General features: G+C 52.2%; 6 protein-coding genes across 8 annotated transcripts in view; 5 read left to right on the forward strand and 1 right to left on the reverse strand.

Moving 5' to 3' along the window:
- NPRL3 (NPR3 like, GATOR1 complex subunit) overlaps positions 1-3,250 on the reverse strand; it is a 41,566-nt gene extending 38,316 nt beyond the window's left edge. For 2 of the 3 annotated variants that reach the window (XM_059692485.1, XM_059692484.1), the window contains exon 1: positions 2,809-3,250. In XM_059692485.1, coding sequence (XP_059548468.1) covers positions 2,809-2,926 — 118 coding nt within the window. In that variant the 5' untranslated portion in view covers positions 2,927-3,250. The remainder of the gene's footprint in view (positions 1-2,808) is intronic. The other variant, XM_059692486.1, reaches the window with a different exon arrangement.
- A 7,980-nt stretch (positions 3,251-11,230) lies between these two features.
- On the forward strand, positions 11,231-12,302 carry HBZ (hemoglobin subunit zeta). The gene is made up of 3 exons (XM_059691813.1): positions 11,231-11,325; positions 11,826-12,030; positions 12,174-12,302. Exons 1-3 carry the CDS (start codon positions 11,231-11,233, stop codon positions 12,300-12,302), a joined length of 429 nt encoding a protein of 142 aa, XP_059547796.1.
- Positions 12,303-17,206: 4,904 nt separating this feature from the next.
- On the forward strand, positions 17,207-18,063 carry LOC132232830 (hemoglobin subunit zeta-like). Its single transcript, XM_059692492.1, has 2 exons — positions 17,207-17,468; positions 17,611-18,063. Exons 1-2 carry the CDS (start codon positions 17,208-17,210, stop codon positions 17,737-17,739), a joined length of 390 nt encoding a protein of 129 aa, XP_059548475.1. The 5' UTR covers position 17,207; the 3' UTR covers positions 17,740-18,063.
- A 329-nt stretch (positions 18,064-18,392) lies between these two features.
- Positions 18,393-19,239, forward strand: HBM (hemoglobin subunit mu). The gene is made up of 3 exons (XM_059692491.1): positions 18,393-18,571; positions 18,754-18,958; positions 19,062-19,239. The coding sequence occupies exons 1-3, from the start codon at positions 18,480-18,482 to the stop codon at positions 19,188-19,190; spliced, it is 426 nt and encodes a 141-aa protein (XP_059548474.1). The 5' UTR covers positions 18,393-18,479; the 3' UTR covers positions 19,191-19,239.
- Positions 19,240-21,431: 2,192 nt separating this feature from the next.
- LOC132232831 (hemoglobin subunit alpha) lies at positions 21,432-22,368 on the forward strand. Its single transcript, XM_059692493.1, has 3 exons — positions 21,432-21,591; positions 21,817-22,021; positions 22,145-22,368. Exons 1-3 carry the CDS (start codon positions 21,497-21,499, stop codon positions 22,271-22,273), a joined length of 429 nt encoding a protein of 142 aa, XP_059548476.1. The 5' UTR covers positions 21,432-21,496; the 3' UTR covers positions 22,274-22,368.
- A 3,800-nt stretch (positions 22,369-26,168) lies between these two features.
- LOC132232832 (hemoglobin subunit alpha) lies at positions 26,169-27,104 on the forward strand. Its single transcript, XM_059692494.1, has 3 exons — positions 26,169-26,328; positions 26,553-26,757; positions 26,881-27,104. Exons 1-3 carry the CDS (start codon positions 26,234-26,236, stop codon positions 27,007-27,009), a joined length of 429 nt encoding a protein of 142 aa, XP_059548477.1. The 5' UTR covers positions 26,169-26,233; the 3' UTR covers positions 27,010-27,104.
- The last annotated feature ends 311 nt before the right edge of the window (positions 27,105-27,415 follow it).

Below are 27,415 nucleotides of genomic sequence, written 5' to 3' on the forward strand. Positions count from 1 at the left end.
TCAGGTGTGGCTGAATGTAACATGTACAATGTATCAACTCCTCTGTCTTAGCTGAAGAAAAAAAAAAAATTTTTTTTTAAATCCATATACTGCCCTAGGTGGTGTTGCTCAGTGGTTAGAGCAGGGGGTGGGCAAACTTTTTGACTCGAGGGCCACAATGGGTTCTTAAATTGGACCGGAGGGCAGGAACAAAAGCATGGATGGAGTGTTTGTGTGAACTAATATAAATTCAAAGTAAACATCATTACATAAAAGGGTATGGTCTTTTTTTTCCAATAGTTTTATTCATTTCAAACGGGCCGGATCCGGCCCGCGGGCCGTAGTTTGCCCACGGCTGGGTTAGAGTGTTGACTCGCACACCAAAGGGTCGCAGGTTGCAGGTTCTATTTTCAGTCAAGGGCATGTACATGGATTGTGGGTTCATTCCCCACCATCTGCAGGAGGAAACCAGTCAATGTTTCTCTCTCTCTCTCCCCCCGCAACCCCACCCAACTCCCTTCCACTCTCTCTGAAAAGCAATAGTAAAAATATCCTCTGGTGAGGATCAACAAAACAAAAAAGTTCAGCCTGCCCTACATGGCTCAGTGGTTGAGCATCGACCTATGAACCAGGAGGTCACGGTTTGATTCCTGGTCAAGGCACATGCTGGGTTGCGGACTCAGTCCCCAGTGGGGATGTGCAGAAGGCAGCCAATCAATGATTCTCTCTCATCATTAATGTTTCTATTTCTCTTCCTGTCCCTTCCTCTCTGAAATCAATAAAAATGTCAATAATAATAATAATACTGTAATTACTATGCATAGTGCTAGGTATTAGACTTATCAGGGTGCTCAGTTAAGTTATATAAATGTCTAACCAATATGCTGTATACCCGAAACTAACTAATATAAAATAATATTGAATATCAACTGTAATTGACAAATAAAAAAAGAAAAGGAAAAAAAATAAATATGCTCATGATCCCTTAGATTTAACCATCCTACTTCTGGGAATTAATCCTATATCCAGAAGAATGATAACATATACAAAAAGGACATTCACACTGGTTATAGTAGCAAACGATTGGAAACAATTTAAATGCCCATCAACAGAGGACTGGATAAATAAATCACGGTATGCTCATCCCATGATTCTAATCATAATTCTGAAACTATTATCAAGATGGAAAATGAAAACAACACACACAGAACAGTGCGCAGTGTGTTCGTTCACTTGTGCTTAGAAAAAGTAAAATAATATCTGCATATGCTTGTATTTACACAGGAGATTCTGGAAACATGCACAGGAAAATGGTAACAGCAGCTGCCCTTACAAGGGGAAATGGGTGTCTTGAGGGGGGGATGGGTGGTCAATCAATGGTGGGTAAAAAACATTCTTTTCATAACCTAAATTCCTTTGTACCTTTAAAACTTTGTACCCTATTAGCAAATTTTAAAACAGAATATAAATTACAAACTGAGCATTCATGATAATGAACAGCTACAAGTAGCCTAAATGTCCATCCACAGCAGCTGCAGGCTACAACTAAGAGCGAGCGTGATCTCTGCTTACGAAGTCGTAAAGTACTCCAAGGTTGATCAATGGAAGAGCCACTGCAGATCAATACACTTATGTGAAGGGGGGGGGGGGGAAATCCCCAAATAATACACTATTTTCCTATGGATACATAGTTGGTATCTATGTACAGGAAGGACAGTGACTAAAATGGTAAGCAGTTATCCCTGCAACGGGGGAGCGGAACTGGGGGCAGGTAGTCCAAGAAAACTTCAGGTGGATCTGTAATTCCCTATTTTTTCCAAGCTGAACACATTTATGTCAAAAACCAACAACGATAAATGGAACTACTTTAAAATGGAGCTGGAGCTGCCATCCCGAACCTGCTTGTAATGCCTTATGCCTCAAATCTTTGAAATGTTAAAACTGGGCAAAATAACCTTTGGACTGGGCTTAAGCAACCTGTGCCCCAAAGAACTGACTAGAAAGATACAAGAAAGCAGCCCTAGCCTGTCTGGCTCAGTGGATAGAGCGTCAGCCCCCGGACTGAAGGGTCCCGGGTTCGATTCCAGTCAAGGGCACGTACCTTGGCTGCAAGTCCGCCAGGCCCTGGTCGGGGGTGCATGCAGGAGGCAACCGACTGATGTGTCTCTCACATCAATGTTTCTCTCTGTCTCTCCCTCTCCCTCTAAAAATCAATGGAAAAATATCCTCGGGTGAGGATTAACTATATATATATATTTGCATGTTGGGTGAGGATTTGCATATATATACCTGATAACTACCTGACTTATGACTATCAGACTGAAAATTAAAAACTGTTCAGAATTGACTTTACTATGTTATCTGACCAATAGAAATAAATGCCCTCCTTCTATTGAAACAATTGTTTCCCTTCCTTTTCTCATAAATACCCAATGCCTTTGCCTCTCCAGCAGAACACTATTCGGAGCATCCCAAATAGCTATTCTTATTGGCCTCAAGGGAACGCTTGTTGCCTCTCATTTTTTCCTTTTATTTTTAGGTTCACGCATGCAGTGCTCACACATATTTTTTTGAAAAGGCTGCAGACACGGATGAAATGTCAGCAATGGAGGCTTTTGGCTATTGAATTATGACTTTTCTCCCGTTTCTTTTTATTTGTCTGCACTTTCCAACCAGTGCTCTATAAAGAGTAGGCAGTGACTGTATCATCCGGGAAAGGAAACAGTAAAGGACTTGAGTTTCCACGTGCGAGGCGGTGAGGGGAGGGGCCGCTGCACGGGCTGCCCAGACCCCGCCGCCGGGCCGGGCGCGCCCCCGGCGCTCACTTACTTGTCTGGGACGCCGGGTGCTCCTGGCTCCTCTGGAAGGGGTACCTGAACAGCAGTTTATTGCCCCTGCTCCCCGAGCTCACCAGAATCACGCTGATGGGGCTGGTGTTGTCCCCCATTCTACCGGGGGCCCGAGGGCGGGGGTGGAGGTGGGGGCGGAGGCTTAGGAAGACTGGCCGAGGGCTGAGGACTGGACGGGCGTGCGGTGTGGGGAAGGCCGGGAACCGGGAAGTGGGGGGCCTGAGGAAGACGCGACGGGGCGGGGGAAGGGGACCTGACAAGGACGCCGGCCACCAAGGCCACGGAAGCCCGGCGCGGAGAGCGAGAGCGACGGAGCCAGCGCCACGGAGCGCGACCCGCGAGGCTCCGGAGATTTAGACCCCAGAGCCAGGCAAAAGCGCGGCGGTGCCAGCCCGCGGGCCGGGGGCGTTTGCGCAGGCGCGAGCGGCCGTGTGCGCAGGCGCAGTCTCTCTCTGGGAGCTACGCATGCGCGTGGACCGACCTCCTTCCTGCTGGGTGAAGGGACCCGCCCACCTGTGTGACTAGGAAACTGAAGCCACATCAGCTCTCGGATTCGGGTTCGAGGCCGCTGTCTCCGAATGATTCATCTTTCATTATAAAAGTAATACTTGCTTTGGGCAGAAAGGTCAAACTTACAAATATAAAGTACTACACTAAAAAAGTTTTTAAAAAATCACTTCAATGGATCACAGACCTAAACGTAAGAGCTCACACTATAAACTTCTTACAGAAAAGCATGTGGGTAAATATTCGTGATCTTGGAGTGGACAATGATTACTTAGATATGACACCAAATGCACAAGCAACTACAGAAAAGCTTAATTGGACTTAATCAAATTAAACACTTTTCTGCTTCAAAAGACACCACCAAGAAAGTAAAAAGAGCAGAATAGGAAAAATATTTATAATTCATGAGTCTGATGAGGGAATTGTATCCAGATTAATTTTTTTTTAAACTCTTACAACTAAACAATAAAAAGACAAGTAACCAATTGAAAATATGAAAAGGAAGTGAACTGATATTTCTCCAAAGAACATAGACAAAATGCCAATAAGCACCTGAAAAGATACTCAACATCATTCTCATTAGGATAATGTAAATCAAAACCAAAAAAGAGATGCCACATCACACCCACTAGGATAACTATAATCAAAAAGACAAAATAACAAGTGTTGGCAAGGAGGTGGAGAAATTAGAATCTTTACCCATTGCTGGAAGGTATGAAAAATGGTGAAGCTACTGTGAAAAACAGCCTGGCAGTTTCTCAAAAGGTATAGTTCCCATACAACCGAACTATTCCATTCCTAGGAATATACCCAAGAGAAATGAAAACATAATTCCACACAAAAACTTGCATGTTCATAGCAACATTATTCATAATAGCAAAAAACTGCAAAGAAGCCAAATGTTCACCAATTGATGAGTGGGTGAATAAAATTTGGTATAATTTCTTTATACAAAGGAATAGTATTCAGTCATAAAAAGGAATGAAGTACTGACACATGAATGAACTTTGAAAAAATACGTAGTGTATGATTTCATTTATATAAATGTCCAGAATAGGCAAATTCATAGAGGCAGGACACAGATTAGGTTGTCTAGGGCTGGGGTAGTTGGAGGTGTGTGACTGCTAATAGATATAGGGTTTCTCTGAGGGTGATAAATGTTCTAAATTTATGGAAATGGTTGCATAACTCTATGAATATACTAAAACCCACTCAGTTGCACACTTTATTTCTCTCCAAATCAATACATGGCTTTTTAAAAAAATATATTTTATTGCTTTTTTACAGAGAGGAAGGGAGAGGGATAGAGAGTTAGAAAAATCGATGAGAGAGAAACATCGATCAGCTGCCCCCTGCACACTCCCCACTGGGGATGTGCCTGCAACCAAGGCACATGCCCTTGACCGGAATCGAACCTGTGACTCTTGAGTCCGAAGGCCGACGCTCTATCCGCTGAGCCAAACCGGTGAAGGCAATATACATGGCTTTTATTTTATTTTAAAATATCACGAGTAAGCCCTGGCTGGTGTGCTCAGTAGTTAGAGCATTGGCCCGTGCACCAAATGGTCTCAGGTTGGATTCCCAGTCAAGGACACGTATGTATGTGGGTTGCAGGTTTGATCCCCATCCCCGGTCTGGGCTCATGGGGAAGAAAACCAATCGATGTATATCTCTCACTTTGATGTTTCTCTCTCTCCCTCTTCCTCTCCCTCCCTCCCTCCCTTCCACTCTCTCTAAAAATCAATAGAAAAAATATCCTCGATGAGTATTAACAAAATATATATACATATATATATATATATATATATATATATATATATATATATACACATATCACAAGTAAATCTGAGGAATCACCTGACATCTTGCTGTTCCTATAGCTGGACAACTTAGATCTCATTCAGCAGGCTGCTGTACTGTTCCTTTTTCAGAAACATAGATACCATCTAAAATTTTTCTGATATCCTTGTTTTTAACGGTTGTGGCTTGCTGAATCAAAGCAGCTGAATTTGATACAAGTTCAATGTCATTTCCTTCAAGAATTAACGCATCTTTAAAAAAATAATTAACTCGTCTTTCTGGGACTGAGATACTGAACGAGCAACGCCTGACCTCATCCGAACCTTGCGGATGTTTTTTTCACCCAAGAACTTTCTGATTTCAACAGGAGAACCATTCTCCTGAACAACAGCATTGGTGGGGAAGTGAGTGCACAGGCCTCATTCTGTACCGGAAGCTCCGTGTAACACCCTGATCATGTTCTGTACGTGACTGCAGGTCGTGTGCTCGGTAGCGGCTTCCCTTCTATTTCCCCGCCATTTGTCACCATGGAGCCGCTTCTTTTTCTTTCGGGGAGACTGAGCTCTATACCGATGTGACTGAAGGCCCTCCGCAGGGTGCCTGTGAGGCCTCCGCAATCGCTGTGCGTCCCTGCAGGGCGACGTCCACATTTTCTGGGATGCCAACAGTCTGACTGCTGACAGTGGTCTTCATCCTCGCAGTAGATGTGACAAAAAATACAAAAGCCAAAAAAAATTGAATTGCCCACTTTAAATGGGTGCAAATTATATCTCACAAATTATATCTCAATACTGCTTGTTGTTTTTTTTTTTAATACTGCTGTTTTTAAAATCACCCCACCCACCCCATCCCAGTCTTCCCCAGGAGGTGACTGTAGTTAACCGTCTACTGTGGCTGTTTGCAAATCTTTCTCAAGCATTTCAAATGCACGAGGGTGTAATCACTTGGCTAAGGGATTGCTGAAGTAACCTCTTGCATTAAAGCTGACACAAACACGTATTTTGCAAGGCAGATTCATGGCTTGAATCTCCCAGGGTGAAGGGTACATGCATTTGAAATGCCTCAGACATTACCAACCAACTCATTGCCCTACACAAGGCTGCATAGCATTGACTTAATTTTCCCCCCAAAATTTCCAAAAAGGAAAATGGTGTATTATTCTATGTTGCATTTCTTTTTTAAATATATTTTTATTGATTTCAGAGAGGAAGGAAGGAAAGATAGAAACATCAATGATGAGAGACAATCATTGATCGGCTGCCTCCTGCATGCCCCACACTGGGGATTGAGCCTGCAACCTGGCCAGAAATTGAACTGTGACCTCCTGATTCATAGGTCAATGCTCAACCACTGAGCCACGCTGGCCAAGTGTTGTTGGATTTCTTTAATTATTACTGAGGTGGAGAACTGTATCACTTGACTATTTGCCAGTATCTCTGACATGCCTTCTTTTTTTCCTTATGGATTCTTTAATCTTCTTTGATGGTTTGGACGCGTTATCTTCATGTTACAGATTCTGCAAGCCTTTTCCCCAGTCTATTTTGACATTATGTATAATCAAAAGTTTTCTGAGTTCTCACACAGTTCCCAGCAGAGTTCCTGGAATGGAAATAAGGGCACAGCCCTAATCGGTTTGGCTCAGTGGATGGAGCGTCAGCCTGGGGACTTAAGGGTCACAGGTTTGATTCCAGTCAAGGGCATGTACCTTGGTTGCGGGCACATCCCCAGTAGGGGGTGTGCAGGAGGTAGCTGATCGATGTTTCTCTCTCATCGATGTTTTTAACTCTCTATCCCTCCCCCTTCCTCTCTGTAAAAAATCAATAAAAATATTTTTAAAAAGAAAAGAAATAAGGGCACAGAAGAAAGAGGTGAGGCTGGGAGAGCGGGACCGATGGGAAAGGGAGAGCCCACTGTCTGGAGAGATGGCAGCTGTGGTAATGGAGGTATCTCCACAAGAGCACCAGGAATCTGCGCATGCCTAGACATAAGGACCGGGCCTCCAGCTCCAGCCTCCTTCCTCCAGCTTCCCTGGACCATGCTGCTACCCCATCAATCAGTCCCATGGCCCCCAAACCTGGAGGAGCAGGTCTGGTGTCCAGGGGCTCGGGGAGGCTGTCTCTGAGCTGGAAGAAGGCCCAGAATTGGAGGAATCCACCATTCCCCAGCTACCCCTCTGGGCCCACTTCCTGCTAGCAACTTTCACAATAGCGTTCACTGTTTATTTTTCAGGCTGAATGGTTAATCTCTTTTCATCATAGCGCGCATTGGAATCCATGCGAGATGAAAGATCACCAGGATGCCAGCACACAGGGGCTCGGATACATTGCTTCCCAGGCTGCCCTCATGGGACTCAGGTGCAGGAATGCCCAGGGCTGTACTGTGTAAGCAGAGGTCTGACTCCCATGCCACCCTCACCAGCAGCTTCTCAGTGTCTACATGTGTTGACTTCCTTGGGCTGTTACAGAAATCAGAGCTCCTGTCACTCCCTGTTCAGTCCAGGCGGGTGCTGGCAGCCAGAGGGACTCTATGATGGGCTGGCCATGCTTTGGGCCTCAGGTTCCCAACAGGGCTGGGAGCAAATGGTCTGTACATGTGGTCTTTTTTTTTAACTTTTATTAAATTTATTTGGGTGACATTGGTCGACATGATCATATAGACTTCAGGTGTAGGTTTCTATGTTACAGGATCTATATATTGCACTGTGTGCCCACCACCCAAAGTCAAATCTTCTCCTGTCACCTTATATTACGACCTCTTTCTCCTCCGACCCCCTGTTGGTGCCGTTTTAGCTTGAGGCCCTCACACTGTCCCCTGGACAACCATGTACCCAGGGCCAAACTCCTCTCACTACAAGGTACGTCCTCAAACTCTTCTCTGCAAACACCCCACAACTCTAAATCCTCATTTTAAATGTAAGTAACTCTTCTGTAACCTACTTTTTTGAAGGTAAATTGATTCTTGGAATCCTAAACTCCTGACCTTCCCTCCCAGCTTAGGTCCCCTAGGCAGGGCCGGGCCTTATCAGTCCTGCCACTCAGTCCGGGCCTGATAGAGCTACCACCGTCTGTCAGAGGGCCGGGTGGGGCTCAAAGACCCTATCTTGGACCCACTTCCACACCCCCACCTTCTCTGGTGCAATGTTCCTGCCCAGGAGGAATCGCTCACCAACAATAGCAGCTACAATAATCTTGAATTCACGGTGCCATTATCCCTCCTAACAGTGAGGTGGAGGCTGTTCTAAACCCCCACCTGCGAGGTTAACACAGTGAAACCGGGACTCACAATGTTAATTAGCCTGCCCAGAGCCACCCAGGGGTCGCTTTCAGGGGAAGGTCTCCACTGAGGGCCCCTCTGAGCTCAGCTGCAGCCACAGAAGTTCAGAACAAGCCTGGGGCTTTGAGTTCTGTCCAGAGACCAGTAGGTCTCAGTGTCCTGGAGCACAGACCTGGGCTCCTTGTGTCTCAGGAAACCAAGGCCCAGAGACAGAATAGACTTGCCCAACCACCAAAGGGCCAGCAACCTGACCACAGCAAACCTAGGTCTCCTCTCCCATCAGGAGTGGTTCCCTCCTCCACTGAAACTTGAACATGTTTCATAACTTTCCCAAGCCTCCATTTCCTTATCTTAAAACATGTCATGGTAATAACATAAAACTTCTCTCACAGAGAGCGTTAAGGGTCAAATGCCCAACATGAAGAGTGTCTGGTGCCATGCCTAGGACTTAGAAGGCGCTTGATAAATGTCAGCTACAACCAGGCAACAGACCTTACCTCACAACCACACAAAATCAGTCCAAGGTGGACTGTCATCCAATCAAATGCCCAACAGTAAAGTTCTTAGAATGGGCCGAAACTGGTTTGGCTCAGTGGATGGAGCGTCGGCCTGCAGACTGAAAGGTCCTAGGTTCAATTCCGATCAGGGGCATGTACCTGGGTTGCGGGCACATCCCCAGTAGGAGATGTGCAGGAGGCAGCTGATCGATGTTTCTCTCTCATCGATGTTTCTAACTCTCTATCTCTCTCCCTTCCTCTCTGTAAAAAATCAATAAAATATATTTTTTTTTTAAATATATTTTATTGATTTTTTACAGAGAGGAAGGGAGAGAGACAGAGAGTTAGAAACATCGATGAGAGAGAAACATCCATCAGCTGCCTCCTGCACATCTCCCACTGGAGATGTGCCCGCAACCCAGGTACATGCCCCTGACCGGAATCGAACCTGGGACCTTTCAGTCCGCAGGCCGACGCTCTATCCACTGAGCCAAACCGCTTTCGGCAAAATATATTTTTTTAAAAAAAGTTCTTAGAATGGTAATATAGACAGTTCTCTACACCTCAGCATTCGGCAGTTTTGTTTTTTTTTTTAAGTGAGGTAAAACCTGCCTGCTCGGCATGGCTCAGTGGTTGAGCAGCAACCTATGAACCAGGAGGTCACGGTTCAATTCCCTGTCAGGGCACAAGCCCAGATTGTGGCTCGATCCCCAGTAGGGGATGTTCAGGAGGCAGCCAAACAATGATTCCCTCTCATCATTGATGTTTCTATTTTTCTCTCTCTCCTTATCCCTTTCTCTCTGGAATCAATAATTTTTTTAAATATATTTTATTGATTTTTTACGGAGAGGAAGGGAGAGGGATAGAGAGTCAGAAATGTTGATGAGAGAGAAACATCAATTAGCTGCCTCCTGCACAACCCCTATTGGAGATGTGCCTGCTACCAAGGTACATGCCCTTGACCGGAATCGAACCTGGGACCCTTGAGTCCGCAGGCCAATGCTCTATCCACTGAGCCAAACCAGTTAGGGCAATACAAATTTTTTTAAAAAAGAATCAACTAGTGAATGCAAAAATAAGTGGGACAGGAAATTGATGTTTCTCTCCCTTCCTCTCCTTCTACCTAAAATCAATTTTAAAAATTATAAACTTCCATTCAACAAAACCAGCATTAAGACAGTGGAGGCAAACTACAGACTTGGGGAAGATATGACACATCAAACTGACAAAGAACTTATATGCAGAGTGAGATTGCAAAGGGGTGGCAGGTGGGAATTGTTTTGACTGATGGAGCCAGTGATTTCGGTGCAAGTTACACAACTCTACATGTCAAAATTCACAGAGCAGTACACTAAAAACGTCAATTTCATTGTATGTTAACATTAAAAGGAATATTTGCCTCATTGTTAAAATGATGATATGGTGAGCAATATTGCAATCCTGCCCAGCCAGCGTGGCTCAATGGTTGAGCATTGACCTATGAACAAGGAGGTCATGATTTGATTCCCAGTCAGGGCACATGCCCAGGTTGTAGGCTCAATCCCCCGTGTGGGGCATGCAGGAAGCAGCCAATCAATGATTTTCTCTCATCATTGATGTTTCTCTCTCTCTGTCCGTCTCCCTTCCTCTCTGAAGTCAATAAAAATAGTGCAATCCCTAATAGCAGATGATAGTAGGATAATTCTCTTTTATTGACCTAGCTTTTCAGGAGACAGACCCAGTCAGTACATCTTTCCTCAGTGCCGGGAGGGTAAAACCATCGCTTTCTCAGAGGAAACCCAAGAATCACCGACCCAACGGGGAGGGAGCTGGCATGTGGCCGGGTGATCTAGCCACAGGATCCTACCCAGGAGCCGTGCAGGCAGCACGGGGCATGTGCCAGCCCCAGGAAAGTGTGTTTGGGGCCCTGCTCCTCTGGTTTCCCTCATTTTTTAAGTCTGAAATGGACAAGGACAATGCAGGGCTGGGCTGCAAATGGACTTAGAAGGCACTTGATAAATGTCAGCTAAAGGAGGTCTTGGAGACCTTTCCCTCCTCGAACTCCGACCTCCTGGGCGGGCTGGGCCCCTATCTCTGCTGGACCCTGGTCAGGCTGTGGCCAACGCCCCCGCTAAAACCCAGGAAGGATAGCAGGGGTGATAACCCCTCACCCCGCCTGTCCCACCAGGCTCCGACTGCCCATTGTCACTGGATCTGATAAGAGACCCCACCCCAAGCCACCACAGCCTGGCCCCCACATGGACTCCGTGTATATAAGTGGGCCCTGGGGGCTGAGCACCACAAAGGCCAGTCCTGATCATACCCAGCTCCCGCTCCGATACCGCCATGTCTCTGACCAGGGCCGAGAGGACCATCATCGTGTCCATGTGGGGCAAGATCGCTGCACAGGCAGACACCATCGGTACCGAGACCCTGGAGAGGTGAGTGCCAGACAGGCCGGGACGGGGCCAGGTAGGGGACAATGTGAGGTGAGCGAGGACAGGGGACAGCGAGGAGGGAACAGTGAGGAGGAGAAAGAGAGGAAGGACCAGGTGTTTGAATAGAGGCAAGTGGGTGGGAAGGGAGCTGAGGACTGTGTTTCTCAATGGGACCCAGCACACAGGTCTCCACAAACATCTGTTGAATGAATGAATGAATGAATGAAGGAAGGAAAGAATGACTGAGAGATGGGGCAGTGAGGGTGAGATAGTGCCGTGCTATGCTGGAGCCTGAGGCAGCAGGATTCAATACTGATTGTCTTTATTCAAAATTATAGCTTTTTTGTTCAACGTGAATTTTTGCATTAATAATTATGTTTTAAATATTGCTTTAAAGTATGACTTATCCTGACGGCTGGATTTTCTGGCGCCGCTTAAGTTTTACTCTCAAGGCAAGGGTCCTACTGGCCTCACCAAAGTCCTGCTCTCCTCCCGCCCCGCAGGCTCTTCGCCAGCTACCCCCAGACCAAGACCTACTTCCCACACTTCGACCTGCACCCCGGCTCTGCGCACCTGCGCTCCCACGGCTCCAAGGTGGTGGCCGCAGTGGGCGACGCGGTCAAGCACATTGACGACATCGCCAGCGCCCTGTCCAAGCTGAGCGAGCTGCACGCCTACATTCTGCGCGTGGACCCTGTCAACTTCAAGGTGAGCGCGGGGGTGGGGTCCTGGCTGGTCAGGACAGAGGCTGGGTCGGAGTCTAGGAGGGAAAGATCTCCAAGAAAGGGGCTCCGTTCCCCCACCCTAAGAGCCCCCTCCAGCCGCGCGCTGAGCAGCCCTCCCGCCCCCAGCTCCTGGCCCACTGCCTGCTGGTCACGGTGGCCTCGCACTTCCCCGCGGACTTCACGGCCGACGCCCACGCCGCCTGGGACAAGTTCCTGTCCGTTGTGTCCAGCGTCCTGACCGAGAAATACCGCTGAGCGCAGCCGAGGGACCCCAGAGGACAGGCTGCGACCCCTCCACTGCTCTATGGGGCTTCCCTCATCCCCCTCCTTCTGGGTGACCCGCCAATAAAGGAATGAACGTACTCCTCGCCTCCGTGGTCACTGGGGCCCCTGAGGGGGGGGTGGGCGGGAGAGGTGGAGGGTGGACCTCAGGGTCGCCTGGAGGGCTGCAGGAATCCTTTGCACTGACCCAGGGTCTCTCAGAGGGCAAAGGTCAGCACCCTAAGAATGAAGGGCACTTGAGATTGAGATTGGGCGGGTGGCAGAAAGGGCACCTCAGCACTTTCTTCTGGGTCAGTACTGGAGCCCACCCGCCCCCACTTCTCCCGCAGCTGCTGATCAGTGTTTCCAGGTGGTGCTGGCCTCCCACCTACAGGGGGGTGCGTAGGAGAGACTGGGGGGGGGAGGGACGGGGTCTCCAGGCCACTTGTTATCCTTTCTTCTTCCTCTGAATTTTTTACTATTTCCTCGCTTATGAACCAGGAAGAAAGGAGCAATGAGGTGTTCATTCATTCATTCACTCATTCATTCACCACCCTTTCATTCGCTAGCCCATTGCTTCTTCCATCAACAAACATTTATTGGCATCAAAGACGCCCAAGCATTTTTCTAGACCAGCAATTTTCAACCGGTGTGCGCAACAGTTTTAACACACGCAGGACCTATTTAGTCAGGGGCACTGACCTCTTTTCCCTTAGATTGTCAAATTAAAAAATGACAACAGCCCTGGCCGGTTTGGCTCAGTGGATGGAACGTCAGCCTGCAGAATCAAGGGTCACGGGTTCGATTCCGGTCAAGGGCATCCCCTTGGCTGCGGGCACATCCCCAGTGGGGGGTGTTCAGGAGGCAGCTGATCGATGTTTCTCTCTCGTTGATGTTTCTAACTCTCTATCCCTCTCCCTTCCTCTCTGTAAAAAATCAATAAAATATATTTTTAAAAAATAAAATAAAATAAAATTGATTGTTGGACATACTGCGAATATATTAAACCCATTGAATTGTATGCTTTAAGTGGGTGAATTGTATGGTATGTGAATTATTTCTCAATACATTTGTAAAATAAAATAAGACAAAACATTCCCAAACACTCTTCATTGAGATTCCTGATTTTAACATTTGCCTTCACCGTGTCTCTCTTTCTGAGCCATTTGAGTGTAGGATGCAGACATGATTTCTCTTTAAGACCCTTAAATATCTTGTGTATTTCCCAAAGCCAACAAGATCACTTGCCTGTATAGCCTGCAAACAACCACCAAAATCAGGAGATCACACTGAGCCAAACCCATCACTGCACAGACCCCATGCACATGTCCTTCCCGGTCACAGCCTTTACCGCCCAGGATCACACTCTGCATTCAGTCTTTCCTTGAACGACTTCAATAGTTTTGAAGAGTACATGCCACTTAGTTTGTAGAATGTCCCTCTGTTTGAGTTTTCCTGCGGTGTCCTCATGAAGAGATTTAGGTGATGCATTTGGGCGGGGACATCACAGAAGTGACACCGTGTCCATGCCGATGCCTCCCATCGGGCACATGCTGTTGGCTGTCTCTTTCCTGGTCATGTTCACTTTGGCCAGTTGAAATGGTGTCTGCAAGTTTCTCCACTGCAGAGTTCATTAAAAAGTATTTTATGCTTTTTCATTGATAAATAATACATTTCTACAGGTGAAGCTTTGAGACTGTGCATACATCCTATTCTTTTTATTGAATTTATTGGGGTAACATCCTATCTAATAAAAGAGAAAAATGGTAATTGGCGTACGATGCTACCCTTTTCATTGGCTAATCAGGGCTATATGCAAATTAACTGCCAACTAAGATTGGCAGTTAACTGCCAACAAGATGGCGGTTAATTTGCATATGTAGGCACAATGCAGGGAGGCAAAAGGGAAAGCAGGAAGAAGCCCCCTGCCACTGACAGTGATCGGAAACCCAGGGGGGATCTAAGAGCTGGGGGGCAGGGCAAAGGCGGCCCTGGGGCCGCCTTTGCCCTGCCCCCCAGCCATGATCAGAGAATGGCCAGTGATAGCAGGAAGTAGGGGTGGAGCCAGCGATGGGAGCTGGGCATGGTCAAAGCTGGCAGTCCCGGGAGCTAGGGGTCCCTTGCCTGGGCCTAAAGCGAAGCCCATGATCGCGGGGCCGCTGCAGCTGCGGGTCCCCGCTGCCCGGGCTGGAATCCTAGGCCAGAGGTGTTAGGCCTGGGCAGGGGCGGAGCCTGCAACCACGGGGAGCTGGGGGTCTCCTGCCCAGGCCTGACACCTCTGCCAGAGGCCTCAGGCCTGGTCAAGGGGCCGATCCGGTGATTGGTGATCAGAGGGTGATGAGGGTCAACTCTTCTGGCCGAGGCATCAGGCCTGGGTGGGGGGCGGAGCCGGGGATTGGGGGGATATGATGGTCCCCTTGCCCAGGCCTGAAGCCTGGGTCAGAGGCGTCAGGCTTGGGTGGGGGGTGGAGCAAGCGATCAGAGGGAGATGGGGGTCCCCTGCCCAGGCATGATTCCTGGGCCAGAGGCCTCAGGCCTGGGCGGGGGCCAGAGCCAGTGATCAGGGGGAGATGGGGGTCCCCTGTCCAAGCCTGACACCTCTGGCGGAGGCGTCAGGCCTGGGCAAGGGGCCGATCCTGCGATTGGAGGGTGATGGGGGTCAACGCCTGAGGGCTCCCAGTATGTGAGAGGGGGCAGGCTGGGCTGAGGGACACTCCCCCCCCACACACACACACACCCAGTGCACGAATTTCGTGCACCGGGCTCCTAGTTGGTTAATAAAATTATATAGGTTTCAGGAGCACAATTCTATAAAACATCATCTTATATTGTGTTTTGTGTTCACCACATGTCAATAAAGGACAAGTCCAGTATCCTTTCATCACCATTTATTCCCCTTATACCCTCCTCCACCTCCCTTCACCCCCTTTTCCCTCTGGGAATCACTATACTGTTGTTGTCTGTGCCTATGAGTTTGGTTTTCTGGTTTTGTTTTTTCTTCATTCCTTCACCTTTTTCACTCAGCCCTCTGACAGCTGTCAGTCTGTTCTCTATGAATCTGTTTCTATTTTGTGTGTTATTTTATTTTGTTCATTAGATTCCACATGAGTGAAATCATATGGTATGTAACTTTCTCTGACTGGATTATTTCACTTAGCACAATGCTCTCCGGGTCCATCTATACTGCCGCACAGGGTAAGAGTTCCTTCTTTTTATGGCTGAGTAATTGTCCGCTGTGTAAATGTACCACAGCTTTTTTATCCACTCGTCTACTGATGGGCGCTTGGGCTGCTTCCAAATCTTGGCTGTTGTAAATAACGCTGCAATAGGGATGCATATATCCTTTCGAATTAGTGTTTCAGGTTTCTTCGGATACCGTCTGTTCTTTATATAATTTCACCCACTGGTCTTAGCATCCATGAATGGTTCTTGCCTACATCAATTGCTACCGTGATGGTTGCCCAGTGCAATTCTCCATCATCTTTTCTGTACTTATTAGTAGGCATTCTACTGAAAGGAAAAGCTTTTCCTTCTCCATTTTTAATTTATATCATATTAACTCAGTTCCCATTTTATTCAGTGGGTTGTAATCTATTACCAATCACTCTTTATTTTGATCCTAAAACTGTCCCAGATTTGGACAGTTGGAGTCCCTTCAAACGGCTACTCTGTGTCCTCTGACACATCCCCATAGTCCTTGAGTACATTCTTAGTTTCTTCTGTAAGAAGTTCTAGTCCCCTCTTGTACTTTCCCTGCACCCGCATGAAATTAGCCATTTCTCCACATAGTTCCGTTTCCTCCTAGCGGAGAATGATGTCTGCAAAGCAAGAGCTGGGATCGGGGTGTGTTCATTGCTATCGGAATGTTATTCCTGCGAGTCGTCTCAGCAGACAGAACTAGGAGATATATTTTCACACACACATACACATCAGTAAATATACACACTTGTATCTATTCTGTATGTGCTAAGTATATTAGCAACCGTGACCTCACACCAGTATCTCTAACTACAGTCCAGGGTCACATGGCTTGTCCTTGTCTTCTCCCTTTCGGTGTTCATGCCTCCCGTCTGCGATAGTGAGAAACCCGGCTCCCCTTCTTCTCAAGACACCTCCCTATTTGCTCAGCTCCCTCGCATATTACCAACATCCCAGTGGAGCCAACTTTGCTTTCATCATTTTGAAACTATGCTATCTAAGAGATGCAAATATAAAACCCATGAAAAAGTATATGATTTAAAACGTCTTTAACTTAAAAAACATATATCATTGTAAACAAATGTTGTGAAGGTCCGTGAAGACAGGGGACAGTCCAGAGGGGTCAGTGAGATCTGAGGTTGTCTGGGGAGGGTCAGTGAGTTGGGGAAGATGAATTGCACAGACATCTGACCCTGGCTCACTGGGTCCTGCGCAGGACAGGCACCTGGAGGAGCATGAAGTTTCTTCTGAGGCCTGACGTGCCTCTGAGGCAGTCAGGTGATGACCAGCACTGACACTGGGGTCTCTGACCCTGAGGAGACCGTGGTCAGAGGAGGTTTCTCTGAAGAGCCTTCCGGGTGCCGCTGGAGAGCTTATTTCTGGCAGAAGGTGAAGCGGGAAGCCTGGTAAGGGAGGAAGGAGGCCCCTCTGGTCCCAGGAGGTGAAAGGGGCTGGGTGCCACGGCAGGGGGAGTGGAGGGCCGGCAGTGCAGACCCAGCTGGAAGCCAGGAGACCAGGCAGGAGCTGCTGTGGTGGGAACAGGCCAGGTGGGGTAGTGGGAGGGTCTGCGGGGCCTCCAGGTAAGGAGGGTGGAGCTTGGGTGGGAGACTTCAGGCTGGGGGAGAAGTGGGACCTGCCACGCTTGCAAGGCCTGTGGCAGGGTGAAACTTGGATTCTTCCAGCTCAGAGAAGAGGGGAGGGATGGTGGAGAGGTGGCAGCCCCTCTTCCTGAGCTCACGTCCGCCCCCCATCCGCAGGCTCTTCGCCAGCTACCCCCAGACCAAGACCTACTTCCCACACTTCGACCTGCACCCCGGCTCTGCGCACCTGCGCTCCCACGGCTCCAAGGTGGTGGCCGCAGTGGGCGACGCGGTCAAGCACATTGACGACATCGCCAGCGCCCTGTCCAAGCTGAGCGAGCTGCACGCCTACATTCTGCGCGTGGACCCTGTCAACTTCAAGGTGAGCGCGGGGGTGGGGTCCTGGCTGGTCAGGACAGAGGCTGGGTCGGAGTCTAGGAGGAAAAGGTCTCCAAGAAAAGGGCTCCATTCCCCCACCCTAAGGCCCCCTCCAGCCGCGCGCTGAGCAGCCCTCCCGCCCCCAGCTCCTGGCCCACTGCCTGCTGGTCACGGTGGCCTCGCACTTCCCCGCGGACTTCACGGCCGACGCCCACGCCGCCTGGGACAAGTTCCTGTCCGTTGTGTCCAGCGTCCTGACCGAGAAATACCGCTGAGCGCAGCCCCAGAGGACAGGCTGCGACCTCTGCTTGACCTCTGAGCCCGCCCACTGCTCCTCCCCTAATTCCCCAATAAACGGCTGAGGATGGAATGAGCCGGTCCTGTCCTCAGTGCAGGGGGGAGGAGGAAACAAAGTGAGGGTAGTTCACTCCGGGGCTGGCGGCTACTCTCGGCGCGTTTGGGGGCGGCCCCTGCGCCTAAGGACCCCCGGGGAGCAGGCGGGGGAGAGCCCCGCAGCCGCGGGCACGCCCCGCTGTTTGCTCTGGTCTTTACCAATCGCGCAAAGATGGGGCTTCCCTCCGCCGGCGTGTGGGTTGTGTGGGAGGACTCGGGGACTTTTCTTCAACACCTGTCCTACATCCCGCGCTGCCTGCCTGCACCCCTGATGCGGCTCCCTTCCTGGCCCCTCGGGGAAAAGGGGGTTCCCTGCCCCGCGCTCTTTCTCCTGATCCCTCCGCGGACTCCCTTCTGGCGCTCGCAGCCGGAACTTTGCCCGCAGGGAAGGCACTGCAGATCCCGCTAAAGTCTGCGTTGCAGCCAAGGCCCCCGCGCTCAGCGACGCCAGCGCGTCACCCTGGGACCGCCGAGGCCGCGGCCTGAGGCCGAGGGTGCCCCCCTGCCCGCGGCGCTGGGGCGCACAACAGCGGGCGGGGCGCCCTGCGGTGGAGGAGGGCGGGTGCTGCTATAAGGAGCCCGGGCGGCGGCCGGCGCCCCCAGAGCGCGCCTCGCCGGCACCATGCTCAGCGCTCAGGAGCGCGCCCACATCGCGCAGGTCTGGGACCTGATCGCAGGACACGAAGCGCCCTTCGGGGCGGAGCTGCTACTCAGGTGGGTGGGGGGGAGTCTCCAGGACGCAGGGAGGTGGAGTCGGGGGTGTCAGGCCTAAGATGGGCGCGGGGGAGGGGGGCGCGTAGGGGTGGGCGGGAGGGGGCGGGGTCTCCAGGGGTCTGGGCGGTGCAGGAGCTGCAGGATCCCACGCTGCCCGCTCTCCCACTGACCTGCTCCCGCAGGCTCTTCACCGTGTACCCCAGCACCAAGCTCTACTTCACGCACCTGGGCGCCTTCCCCGACGAGGTGCAACTGCTGAGCCACGGACGACAAATGCTGGAGGCGGTGGGCGTGGCGGCGCAGCACGTGGACAACCTGCGCGCGGTCCTGAGCCCGCTCGCCGACCTGCACGCGCACGTGCTCCGCGTGGACCCCGCCAACTTCCCAGTGAGGCATCCCGGGCCGCAGGGGGGTTCGCGTGAAGCTGAGGATTGGGGGGTTCCTGAAGGAACTGGGGGGCACCCTTTCACCCGCCCCCCTTCTCCCGCAGCTGCTGATCCAGTGTTTCCAGGTGGTGCTGGCCTCCCACCTACAGGACGAGTTCACGGTGGAGATGCAGGCGGCGTGGGATAAGTTCTTGACGGGCGTGGCCATCGTGCTAACGGAGAAGTACCGCTGAGCCCTGTGTCCCACTGGTCAATAAACAGGCCTTAAAAGGCGGGACCGTGCGCACGCGTAGTCTTTGGGTCTTTGGGCCGACGTTTGGTGCTGGGCAGAGAGGCTCGGGTCCGCGGGGAGCCTCTGGAGCCTTAGGGAACTACCCGAAGCTTTGCCGACCAGGGACCGCCCGGGAGCGACCCTGGGAGCTCTCCAGACTTGGAATGAGGGCGGTTCCGGGCTGACAATCCCTGGTCTGAACAGGATATTCATTCCAAGGCGTGAACAAAAGAGTTGCCCTCCAGTGACGGGAGGGGGGGGGGGCAGAGTGGGTGCTGGAAAGGAGGGGGGGGGAGCCTCTATGCAGCGGTTCTCAACATGTGGGTCGCGACCCCTTTGGCGGTCGAACGACCCTTTCACAGGGGTCGCCTAAGACCATCCTGTGTATCAGCTATTTACATGACGATTCATAACAGTAGCAACATGACAGTTATGAAGTAGCAACGAAAATAATTTTATGGTTGGGTCACAACATGAGGAACTGTATTTAAAGGTTGAGAACCACTGTCAGCGCGCATCCGACACCGGAGCCGAATCATACGGTTCGCAAAGCACATCGCATTCACTCATCCATTTATTCCCCCTGCACCCCCACTTCGCACTGGGAGCTGCCAGCATGAATCTCAGCCCCCTTTGCAGAAAGATGTAGGCACCAGGCACAGCGGCCAAATTATGGTCTGAGGTCAAACAGAATGCGGGACCCAGGGCTCTTGGACCCTCCTCTCTGTTCCTTTCCGCTTCCTTCCACATTCCCCCACCCACCACCACGCGCCATCTGCAGCAGCCCTCGCCCTGGGCCAGGCTAGCCCCTTTCTCTGAATGCCCTGGGTTAGGGATGAGAGTTCGGAGGAACTCCTATCCGCCACAACCTGGCAGACAGAGCAGGTTTCCAACCAGGTCACACCAGCAAGCTGTGATCTCAGCCTAATGCACCTGGAGGGGGGAGGGGGTGCGGAGGGGGGAAGGGTCACAACCTTGCTTGACTTTGCAATAATATTTGAGAACATAATACAGGGTCAGTGTCTGGCAGGACTATGGCAGCCCAACCTCCACCCCACATCCCAGCCCCAGCATCTCAGCCTCTAAGGGTTTTCTGGACAAGGCCACCTCCCAACCCCTCACCCCAATCTCTGTTCCTGCTGATTGGGGCAGAAACCTTAGCTTTCCACCATAACCTTGGCAGACAAGAAACCAGAAGCTGGGAGCGGACTCTGGTGCTCTGCAGACTCTGAATGAGGACTGGCCAGATCTGTATGGAGGGTGGGGATGGGACGGGACCCCCAGCAGAGAGGTGGGCGCCCAAGTCTGAGAGGGATGCTGGACACTAGCCCTGACGATGGCTCAGCCGAGTTCCCCTGCTGACCGGGAGGCCTGCCCACCACGGGAGCAGGAGGGTGTGGAGGATTCACCCTATATTATCCTTTATTGTTGAGGTGGGGAACCTCTAGCCCAGGGGCCATATAAGGCCCTCGAAATCATTTGGTCTGGCCCTGCCAAGGCATCAGGGGTGAGTTCATTAAATGTTTGACCAAATATACCAGACTAATTTTTTTTAATATATATTTGTTGACTTTAGAGATGAAGGGAGAGGGAGAGATAGAAACATCAGTGATGAAAATCACTGATCCTCTGCCTCCTGCACATTCCCCACTGGGGATCCAGCCTGCAACTCAGGCATGTGCCCTTGACTGGAATCAAACTTGGGACCCTTCAGTCCGCAAGGCCAACACTCTATCCACTGAGCCAAACCAGCGAGGGCCAGACTAATTTTGATGCGATAATTTTGGATGGCCAGCCAATGATATTATAAATACCCAAATGACACTTGGCAGAAAATAGGTTCCCCACCCAAAGCTGTTGGTACTGGGCAAAGTCTGGTCCGAAGGCAGCATGTTTCAATTCAGAAAAATTGGGCTCCCCTCCAGGACAGGCAGACAGACACCTGGAGGCTCACCCGGCCCGGCCACACGCGGGTGCACGGGGATTGGGCGGCTCGGAACCCGTGTGGGAACCGGAGCTCTGGCGCGGCAGTAGAGGAACCCTGGAGAGCTGCAACTCGGCCAGCGGGGGACCCAGAGGGCGAGGGGGCCTTGGAAGCGCCGCCCGCTGCCTCTCTCCCCACGGTGCCCTCGGCCCCACCCCTGGGATCGCGTCAGCCAATGAGAGCGGCCGCGGTGGGCGTGCCCCTCGCGCCCCGGGCATAAAAGTTCCTCACTCTCCCCGCCCGCAACCCTTCTGGTCCTCGCACAGACCCAGAAAGAAGCAACCATGGTGCTGTCTCCCGCTGACAAGACCAACGTCAAGGCCGCCTGGGACAAGGTTGGCGCCCATGCTGGCGACTATGGCGCAGAGGCCCTGGAGAGGTGAGGACCGCCTGTGCCTGCCTCCACCCCGACCCCGGGCGCCCGACCCCCGCCCTCCGCCTGCAGCCTCCCCTCGGCGCCCGCATCCCAGGCTCTCGGGGTCCAGAGCGCGCACCTGCCCCAAGAGGCCAGCCAGTGCTTTCGCCCGAATCCCAGGCCCATGACCCAGCCCTGCCCCCCCCCCCATCCTCACCCCCACCCCCTCTCACCCTCCTTTCCCCGCAGGATGTTCCTGAGCTTCCCCACCACCAAGACCTACTTCCCCCACTTCGACCTGAGCCACGGCTCTGCCCAGGTCAAAGGCCATGGCAAGAAGGTTGGCGACGCCCTGGGTAACGCCGTGGCCCACATGGATGACCTGCCCGGCGCCCTGTCCGCCCTGAGCGACCTGCACGCCTTCAAGCTGCGTGTGGACCCCGTCAACTTCAAGGTGAGTTGGGATCCCCCGCAGGGATCTGGGCCGAGCGCTCCCGTGGGTTCCAGCAGGTGGCGCGGCGCGGCGCAGCGCGGGGCGGCCTCGCCCTAATGCCCCCTAACACCGCTCTCTTCACAGCTCCTGAGCCACTGCCTGCTGGTGACTCTGGCCTGCCACCACCCCACTGAGTTCACCCCTGTCATCCACGCCTCCCTGGACAAGTTCTTGGCCTCCGTGAGCACCGTGCTGGTCTCCAAGTACCGTTAAGCTGGAGCCGCGGCCACCCCTGCCCTGGGTCGGGGCCCCTTGGCGCTCCGCCACCCGCACACCCTGATCTTTGAATAAAGTCTGAGTGGGCTGCAGCCTGTGTGGCCTGTGTTCTCTGTGCCCCGAACGTGCCAGGGGTGAGGGTGGTTCTCCCTGCTTGGGACCACGGGCCTCTCCGCAGCTGGCGAAGAGAGGGAAGGGGAGGGAGGAGGAGGGAAGGGGAGGGAGGAAGAGGGAAGGGATCTAAGGTTGGCACTTCCAGGAATGTGCGGAGCCTCGCTTTGGTCCTAGGAGGTGCCAGACTTCCAAGGGTCCCCTCTGGGGCAGAGGTGGGCAGTGTAAGAACTGCCCCCCACTTTGAAGTGTCTCTGACTGTTGGCTGTTAAACAGACTATGGAGATCAAAATACAGCAAAGCAAAACCATCACACTCCCCTAATATGCCTCTCCTGGTGCAAAGGCAGGTGCTAGACCGCTTCTATGGGACTCCCCCCCCCCCCCAGAGGGAAGGTGGGTTGGAAGGGGGATCAAAGTCCAAGCATCCTTCCTGGGTCACAAAAACCCTCTGCAGCCAGGCGGCAGAAGGGTCTGGGCAGCATAGAGGGCATGCGTTGTCTGCAGCACTCAGGGTGCACTGGGGGGAGCACTCTATCAGAGCACCTTGCTTCCTTGTTCTGCACTTCAAGAGGCACATTAGTAGCTCAGTGTTCCCAGCCCTGTGCTCCCCAGCTCATCGCCCCCCACCCAGGGTCGCCATTCTGTAGCTGGAGGCTCCTGGGGTCCCCAGCTCATCTATGGGACTGTGAGCAATACTGTGGTTAGGTAGTCCCCTGTCCCGAGTGCTGAAGTCCTGCACTCCACACCCACCTGCCTCTGCAGCCTCCTGAGGGACACCTCAGCCCAGTGCCCAGCCCAGCCCCAGTCTCTAGGACAGCACACAATGCTGGATGAAAGTTTGGGGAGAGTCACAAACCCCTTGCTCTCCACGTTTTTGGGGGACATGGGGCTCTGAATAGCTGAGGAGTTTGCTTCCCTCTTCCACCATACACGTTTCCTGGGCCTCACAGACCAACTCATTTTTTATTTTTTTAATTATATTTATATTGGTTTCGGAGAGGAAGGGAGAGAGAGAGAAACATCAATGATGAGAGAGAATCATTGATTGGCTGGCTCCCACATGCCCCGTACTGGGGATCGACCCTGCAACCCAGGCATGTGCCCTTGACCAGAATCCAAACTGGGACCCTTGAGTCCACAGGCTGAGGTTCTATCCACTGAGCCAAACCAGCTAGGGCCCAACTCACTTTTATTTGAAAAGGAAAAAACAATTAAGATATGAGTTAAAATCCACTTATGTTATCACACACACACACACACACACACACACACACACACACAGACAGCCTTTTTGTGTCACTCAAATGAGAGATGTCCCTCTGCCCTGCTGCCCCCCTCCTGCTGCAGAAGTCCAAGTGAAGAGTTTGGGAGTAAGTCCACTGGCTCCATCCTGTGCCGAGGGAACACAGCTCCATTTACAACTACACTTTTTTTGTGTGTGTGTCAAAAATACCATCCTAACATAGACATTTGTCTGCAACCTGCTCTTCTCACTCAACCTTGTCTTCTCTACACCTCTTCTGGCTAGTTTATTCAATTGTGTCATTTTCAGCAAAGTATTGGTTGTTTCTACATTTTTGTTAATTTCCTTTGCCAATTGTTCTCTTAAACCGTTTTTCCTTATTTATATGTGGGAGCTCTCCCCATATGGGAAGGGTGAGCTATAGACTGAGACATGTTCTCTAAGTCTTGCCTTAAAAGGGCTCAGGGGCGGCAGGAGGATTGGAGCCAGTTGCAGAAGGAGGGGTGTGTCCCAGGCCGGCTGAGAAATGGCACTGGGTGCTTCTTAGTCCCCAGGGTCTTATCCCTTTTGTTTTCAGAGCCAGGACTGGCCTGAGGTGTGGACAGAATCAGAAAAAGAGCGAAGAGTAGTAGGAAGGGAACATGGAACGAAGTGGGGGAAGGGTCCAGGAGGAACAAGATGATAAGAGCAGACACAGAGGGCAGAGCCCAAGGGAGCGCTGCTGAGGCTCGTCTAAGCTGCTTTCTTCTCTGTCCAAGTCAGCTTAACCGTCACTTCCTCCCGGACACACTGGGCAAGTCTTTTATTTTTTATTTTTTTAAATTTCTTTATTGATGAAGTTATTACATATGTGTCCTTATCCCCACATTACCCCCCAACCCCCCACTCATGCCCTCAGCCCCCTGGTGTCTGGGTCCATTGGTTAGGCCTATATGCTTGCATGTAAGCCTTTGGGTGCTCTCTCCTCTTTACCCTCACCCTTCCCTACCTTCCCTCTGAAGTTTGATGGTCTGATCCATGCTTCTCTGTCTCTGGATCTGTTTTGGTCACACTGGGCAAGTCTTGAGTGAAGGTCCTAGGGGAGGGATGGGGGCAGAGGGGTGGACTGGAGGAAACCCATCCAACCCACTCCCCAAAGCTAAGTCTTCCTCCAGGCTCCCAAGAAAGGGCATATCCGTGTTTCCTCACTCCCTTTCTCTTCACCCAGTTCTGATGTTTAACCTCATCAGGAACTCCCTCGCACCAGCTAGACCAAGGGACCATCACTTGTCACCAGGAAGGGGACCGCGCCAGCCGGAATTTCGGCCCCTTCTCATTGCTTCTCCAGAGGTCCCTCCCTTCCCCATCCTGCAGAGTCTGGCCAGCTTCTTCACACCACACCTACCCACCTGCATTCTAAAACCACCCTTTCCACCCTACTCCACCTAATACTTACTCATCCTCCAGTCTCTCCTCCTCAGGAAAGCCCACCATGACCCTCAGACTAACCCACGTATCCTTCAATGTCTCAGCCACCCCCTTCATGCTTCCTTAGGCCCTTTAATAAGGTGTGAGACTGTATGTGCTTGTGTGATGATCTGATGACTGTCTATGTCCCTAGCTAGGCTGAAAGCTCAGCTCTTGTTAAGCAGAACTTGGTCAATTCAACCACTATTTGCCTAGTGAGTCTGTGTCAGGCACAATTTGGGGGACAGGTGGGGGTGTTGTCATGGTGAACCAGAACCTTTTGGTCAGTCATGGAGAGAGACAGTCATTCACACACTCACACAGGGATCCTGAATAGGAGAGGCCACCATGACGAGTTCCTAAGACAGGGAGGGTTTCAGGACCACCGCCCTAGGAGAAGCTGGAGCTGGGAGCCTCCCACCCCAGCCTGTGAACCGCGCTCCTCAGTACTGTTTCTCCCCGGCGGGTGGTCAATGACAGTGATTATTTATGGGGGGCTGGGGGCTGAAAGAATCAAGACTGAAGGGAAGCAGGAAGGATTCCAGGAAGGAATTCTTGACAACATGTGAGCAACGACCTCTTGGTGCTCCTGTCTGTCTGTCTCTTTCTGTTCTGGACTAGGCAGGCCTTCCTTCCTTCCCGCACTCACTAGCACATTCATGCCCCGATTCTGCCAAAGTTAAACACACCCAGCGTGTACCAAGCCTAAGTCCAGGGCGGGTCCTCAGGTGAGAACAACCTGGGGCTAAGGAAGCTCAGAGACCCCAAAGGGTGTCATGAGCTCACTTAGTGGAAGAGCCAGCATCCACCCACCTCTGCCACCGTCCCCCACCAGCTGGGGAGCCATGAGACTGCTCTTGGAGGAGCTGGACGCAGCGGTTCAGGAGCAGCGCATCCTGCGAGAGAGAAATATCCTGTCCCAGGACACTGGGCGCCTCGGCAAACTAGGAACAAAGCCCCCAGCTGCTCTAGCCAGATGCAGATTCGGCGCAGGGCGCCCCCTGCCGTGCTGGCCAAGCAGCGCATCCCCGGCTCGGATCCAGCCAATGAGCGCGGCCGCGGTGGGCGTGCCCCTCGCGCCCCGGGCATAAAAGTTCCTCACTCTCCCCGCCCGCAACCCTTCTGGTCCTCGCACAGACCCAGAAAGAAGCAACCATGGTGCTGTCTCCCGCTGACAAGACCAACGTCAAGGCCGCCTGGGACAAGGTTGGCGCCCATGCTGGCGACTATGGCGCAGAGGCCCTGGAGAGGTGAGGACCGCCTGTGCCTGCCTCCACCCCGACCCCGGGCGCCCGACCCCCGCCCTCCGCCTGCAGCCTCCCCTCGGCGCCCGCATCCCAGGCTCTCGGGGTCCAGAGCGCGCACCTGCCCCAAGAGGCCAGCCAGTGCTTTCGCCCGAATCCCAGGCCCATGACCCAGCCCTGCCCCCCCCCCATCCTCACCCCCACCCCCTCTCACCCTCCTTTCCCCGCAGGATGTTCCTGAGCTTCCCCACCACCAAGACCTACTTCCCCCACTTCGACCTGAGCCACGGCTCTGCCCAGGTCAAAGGCCATGGCAAGAAGGTTGGCGACGCCCTGGGTAACGCCGTGGCCCACATGGATGACCTGCCCGGCGCCCTGTCCGCCCTGAGCGACCTGCACGCCTTCAAGCTGCGTGTGGACCCCGTCAACTTCAAGGTGAGTTGGGATCCCCCGCAGGGATCTGGGCCGAGCGCTCCCGTGGGTTCCAGCAGGTGGCGCGGCGCGGCGCAGCGCGGGGCGGCCTCGCCCTAATGCCCCCTAACACCGCTCTCTTCACAGCTCCTGAGCCACTGCCTGCTGGTGACTCTGGCCTGCCACCACCCCACTGAGTTCACCCCTGTCATCCACGCCTCCCTGGACAAGTTCTTGGCCTCCGTGAGCACCGTGCTGGTCTCCAAGTACCGTTAAGCTGGAGCCGCGGCCACCCCTGCCCTGGGTCGGGGCCCCTTGGCGCTCCGCCACCCGCACACCCTGATCTTTGAATAAAGTCTGAGTGGGCTGCAGCCTGTGTGGCCTGTGTTCTCTGTGCCCCGAACGTGCCAGGGGTGAGGGTGGTTCTCCCTGCTTGGGACCACGGGCCTCTCCGCAGCTGGCGAAGACAGGGAAGGGGAGGGAGGAGGAGGGAAGGGGAGAAAAGGGCAGAGGAGGGGATGGAACAGTGCCGCTGTCACTTCCTGGGATCCACTGCGCAACCTTCCTCTCTCACCCTGGAGTGTTTCCTGCATTTCATTCTGGAGCTTTTGCTATTCAACAGGAGTTGACTCAATTCGTTTACCATTTTTACATTCTGCAGCGTTTACATATTCAGAATTGG

Source organism: Myotis daubentonii, chromosome 4, assembly GCF_963259705.1.
Source record: "Myotis daubentonii chromosome 4, mMyoDau2.1, whole genome shotgun sequence".
NCBI classification, from domain to species: Eukaryota; Metazoa; Chordata; class Mammalia; order Chiroptera; family Vespertilionidae; genus Myotis; species Myotis daubentonii.

What these genes read in the sequence shown, in the direction of transcription:
- HBZ (XM_059691813.1), top strand. Translation starts at nt 11,231, where the DNA reads ATGTCTCTGACCAGGGCCGAGAGGACCATCATCGTGTCCATGTGGGGC. An exon ending in GGTACCGAGACCCTGGAGAG is followed by an intron (nt 11,326 to 11,825) that starts GTGAGTGCCAGA and finishes CCCGCCCCGCAG; the next exon opens with GCTCTTCGCCAGCTACCCCC. An exon ending in TGGACCCTGTCAACTTCAAG is followed by an intron (nt 12,031 to 12,173) that starts GTGAGCGCGGGG and finishes TCCCGCCCCCAG; the next exon opens with CTCCTGGCCCACTGCCTGCT.
- LOC132232830 (XM_059692492.1), top strand. Translation starts at nt 17,208, where the DNA reads ATGGTGGAGAGGTGGCAGCCCCTCTTCCTGAGCTCACGTCCGCCCCCC. An exon ending in TGGACCCTGTCAACTTCAAG is followed by an intron (nt 17,469 to 17,610) that starts GTGAGCGCGGGG and finishes TCCCGCCCCCAG; the next exon opens with CTCCTGGCCCACTGCCTGCT.
- HBM (XM_059692491.1), top strand. Translation starts at nt 18,480, where the DNA reads ATGCTCAGCGCTCAGGAGCGCGCCCACATCGCGCAGGTCTGGGACCTG. An exon ending in GGGGCGGAGCTGCTACTCAG is followed by an intron (nt 18,572 to 18,753) that starts GTGGGTGGGGGG and finishes CTGCTCCCGCAG; the next exon opens with GCTCTTCACCGTGTACCCCA. An exon ending in TGGACCCCGCCAACTTCCCA is followed by an intron (nt 18,959 to 19,061) that starts GTGAGGCATCCC and finishes CTTCTCCCGCAG; the next exon opens with CTGCTGATCCAGTGTTTCCA.
- LOC132232831 (XM_059692493.1), top strand. Translation starts at nt 21,497, where the DNA reads ATGGTGCTGTCTCCCGCTGACAAGACCAACGTCAAGGCCGCCTGGGAC. An exon ending in GGCGCAGAGGCCCTGGAGAG is followed by an intron (nt 21,592 to 21,816) that starts GTGAGGACCGCC and finishes CTTTCCCCGCAG; the next exon opens with GATGTTCCTGAGCTTCCCCA. An exon ending in TGGACCCCGTCAACTTCAAG is followed by an intron (nt 22,022 to 22,144) that starts GTGAGTTGGGAT and finishes CTCTCTTCACAG; the next exon opens with CTCCTGAGCCACTGCCTGCT.
- LOC132232832 (XM_059692494.1), top strand. Translation starts at nt 26,234, where the DNA reads ATGGTGCTGTCTCCCGCTGACAAGACCAACGTCAAGGCCGCCTGGGAC. An exon ending in GGCGCAGAGGCCCTGGAGAG is followed by an intron (nt 26,329 to 26,552) that starts GTGAGGACCGCC and finishes CTTTCCCCGCAG; the next exon opens with GATGTTCCTGAGCTTCCCCA. An exon ending in TGGACCCCGTCAACTTCAAG is followed by an intron (nt 26,758 to 26,880) that starts GTGAGTTGGGAT and finishes CTCTCTTCACAG; the next exon opens with CTCCTGAGCCACTGCCTGCT.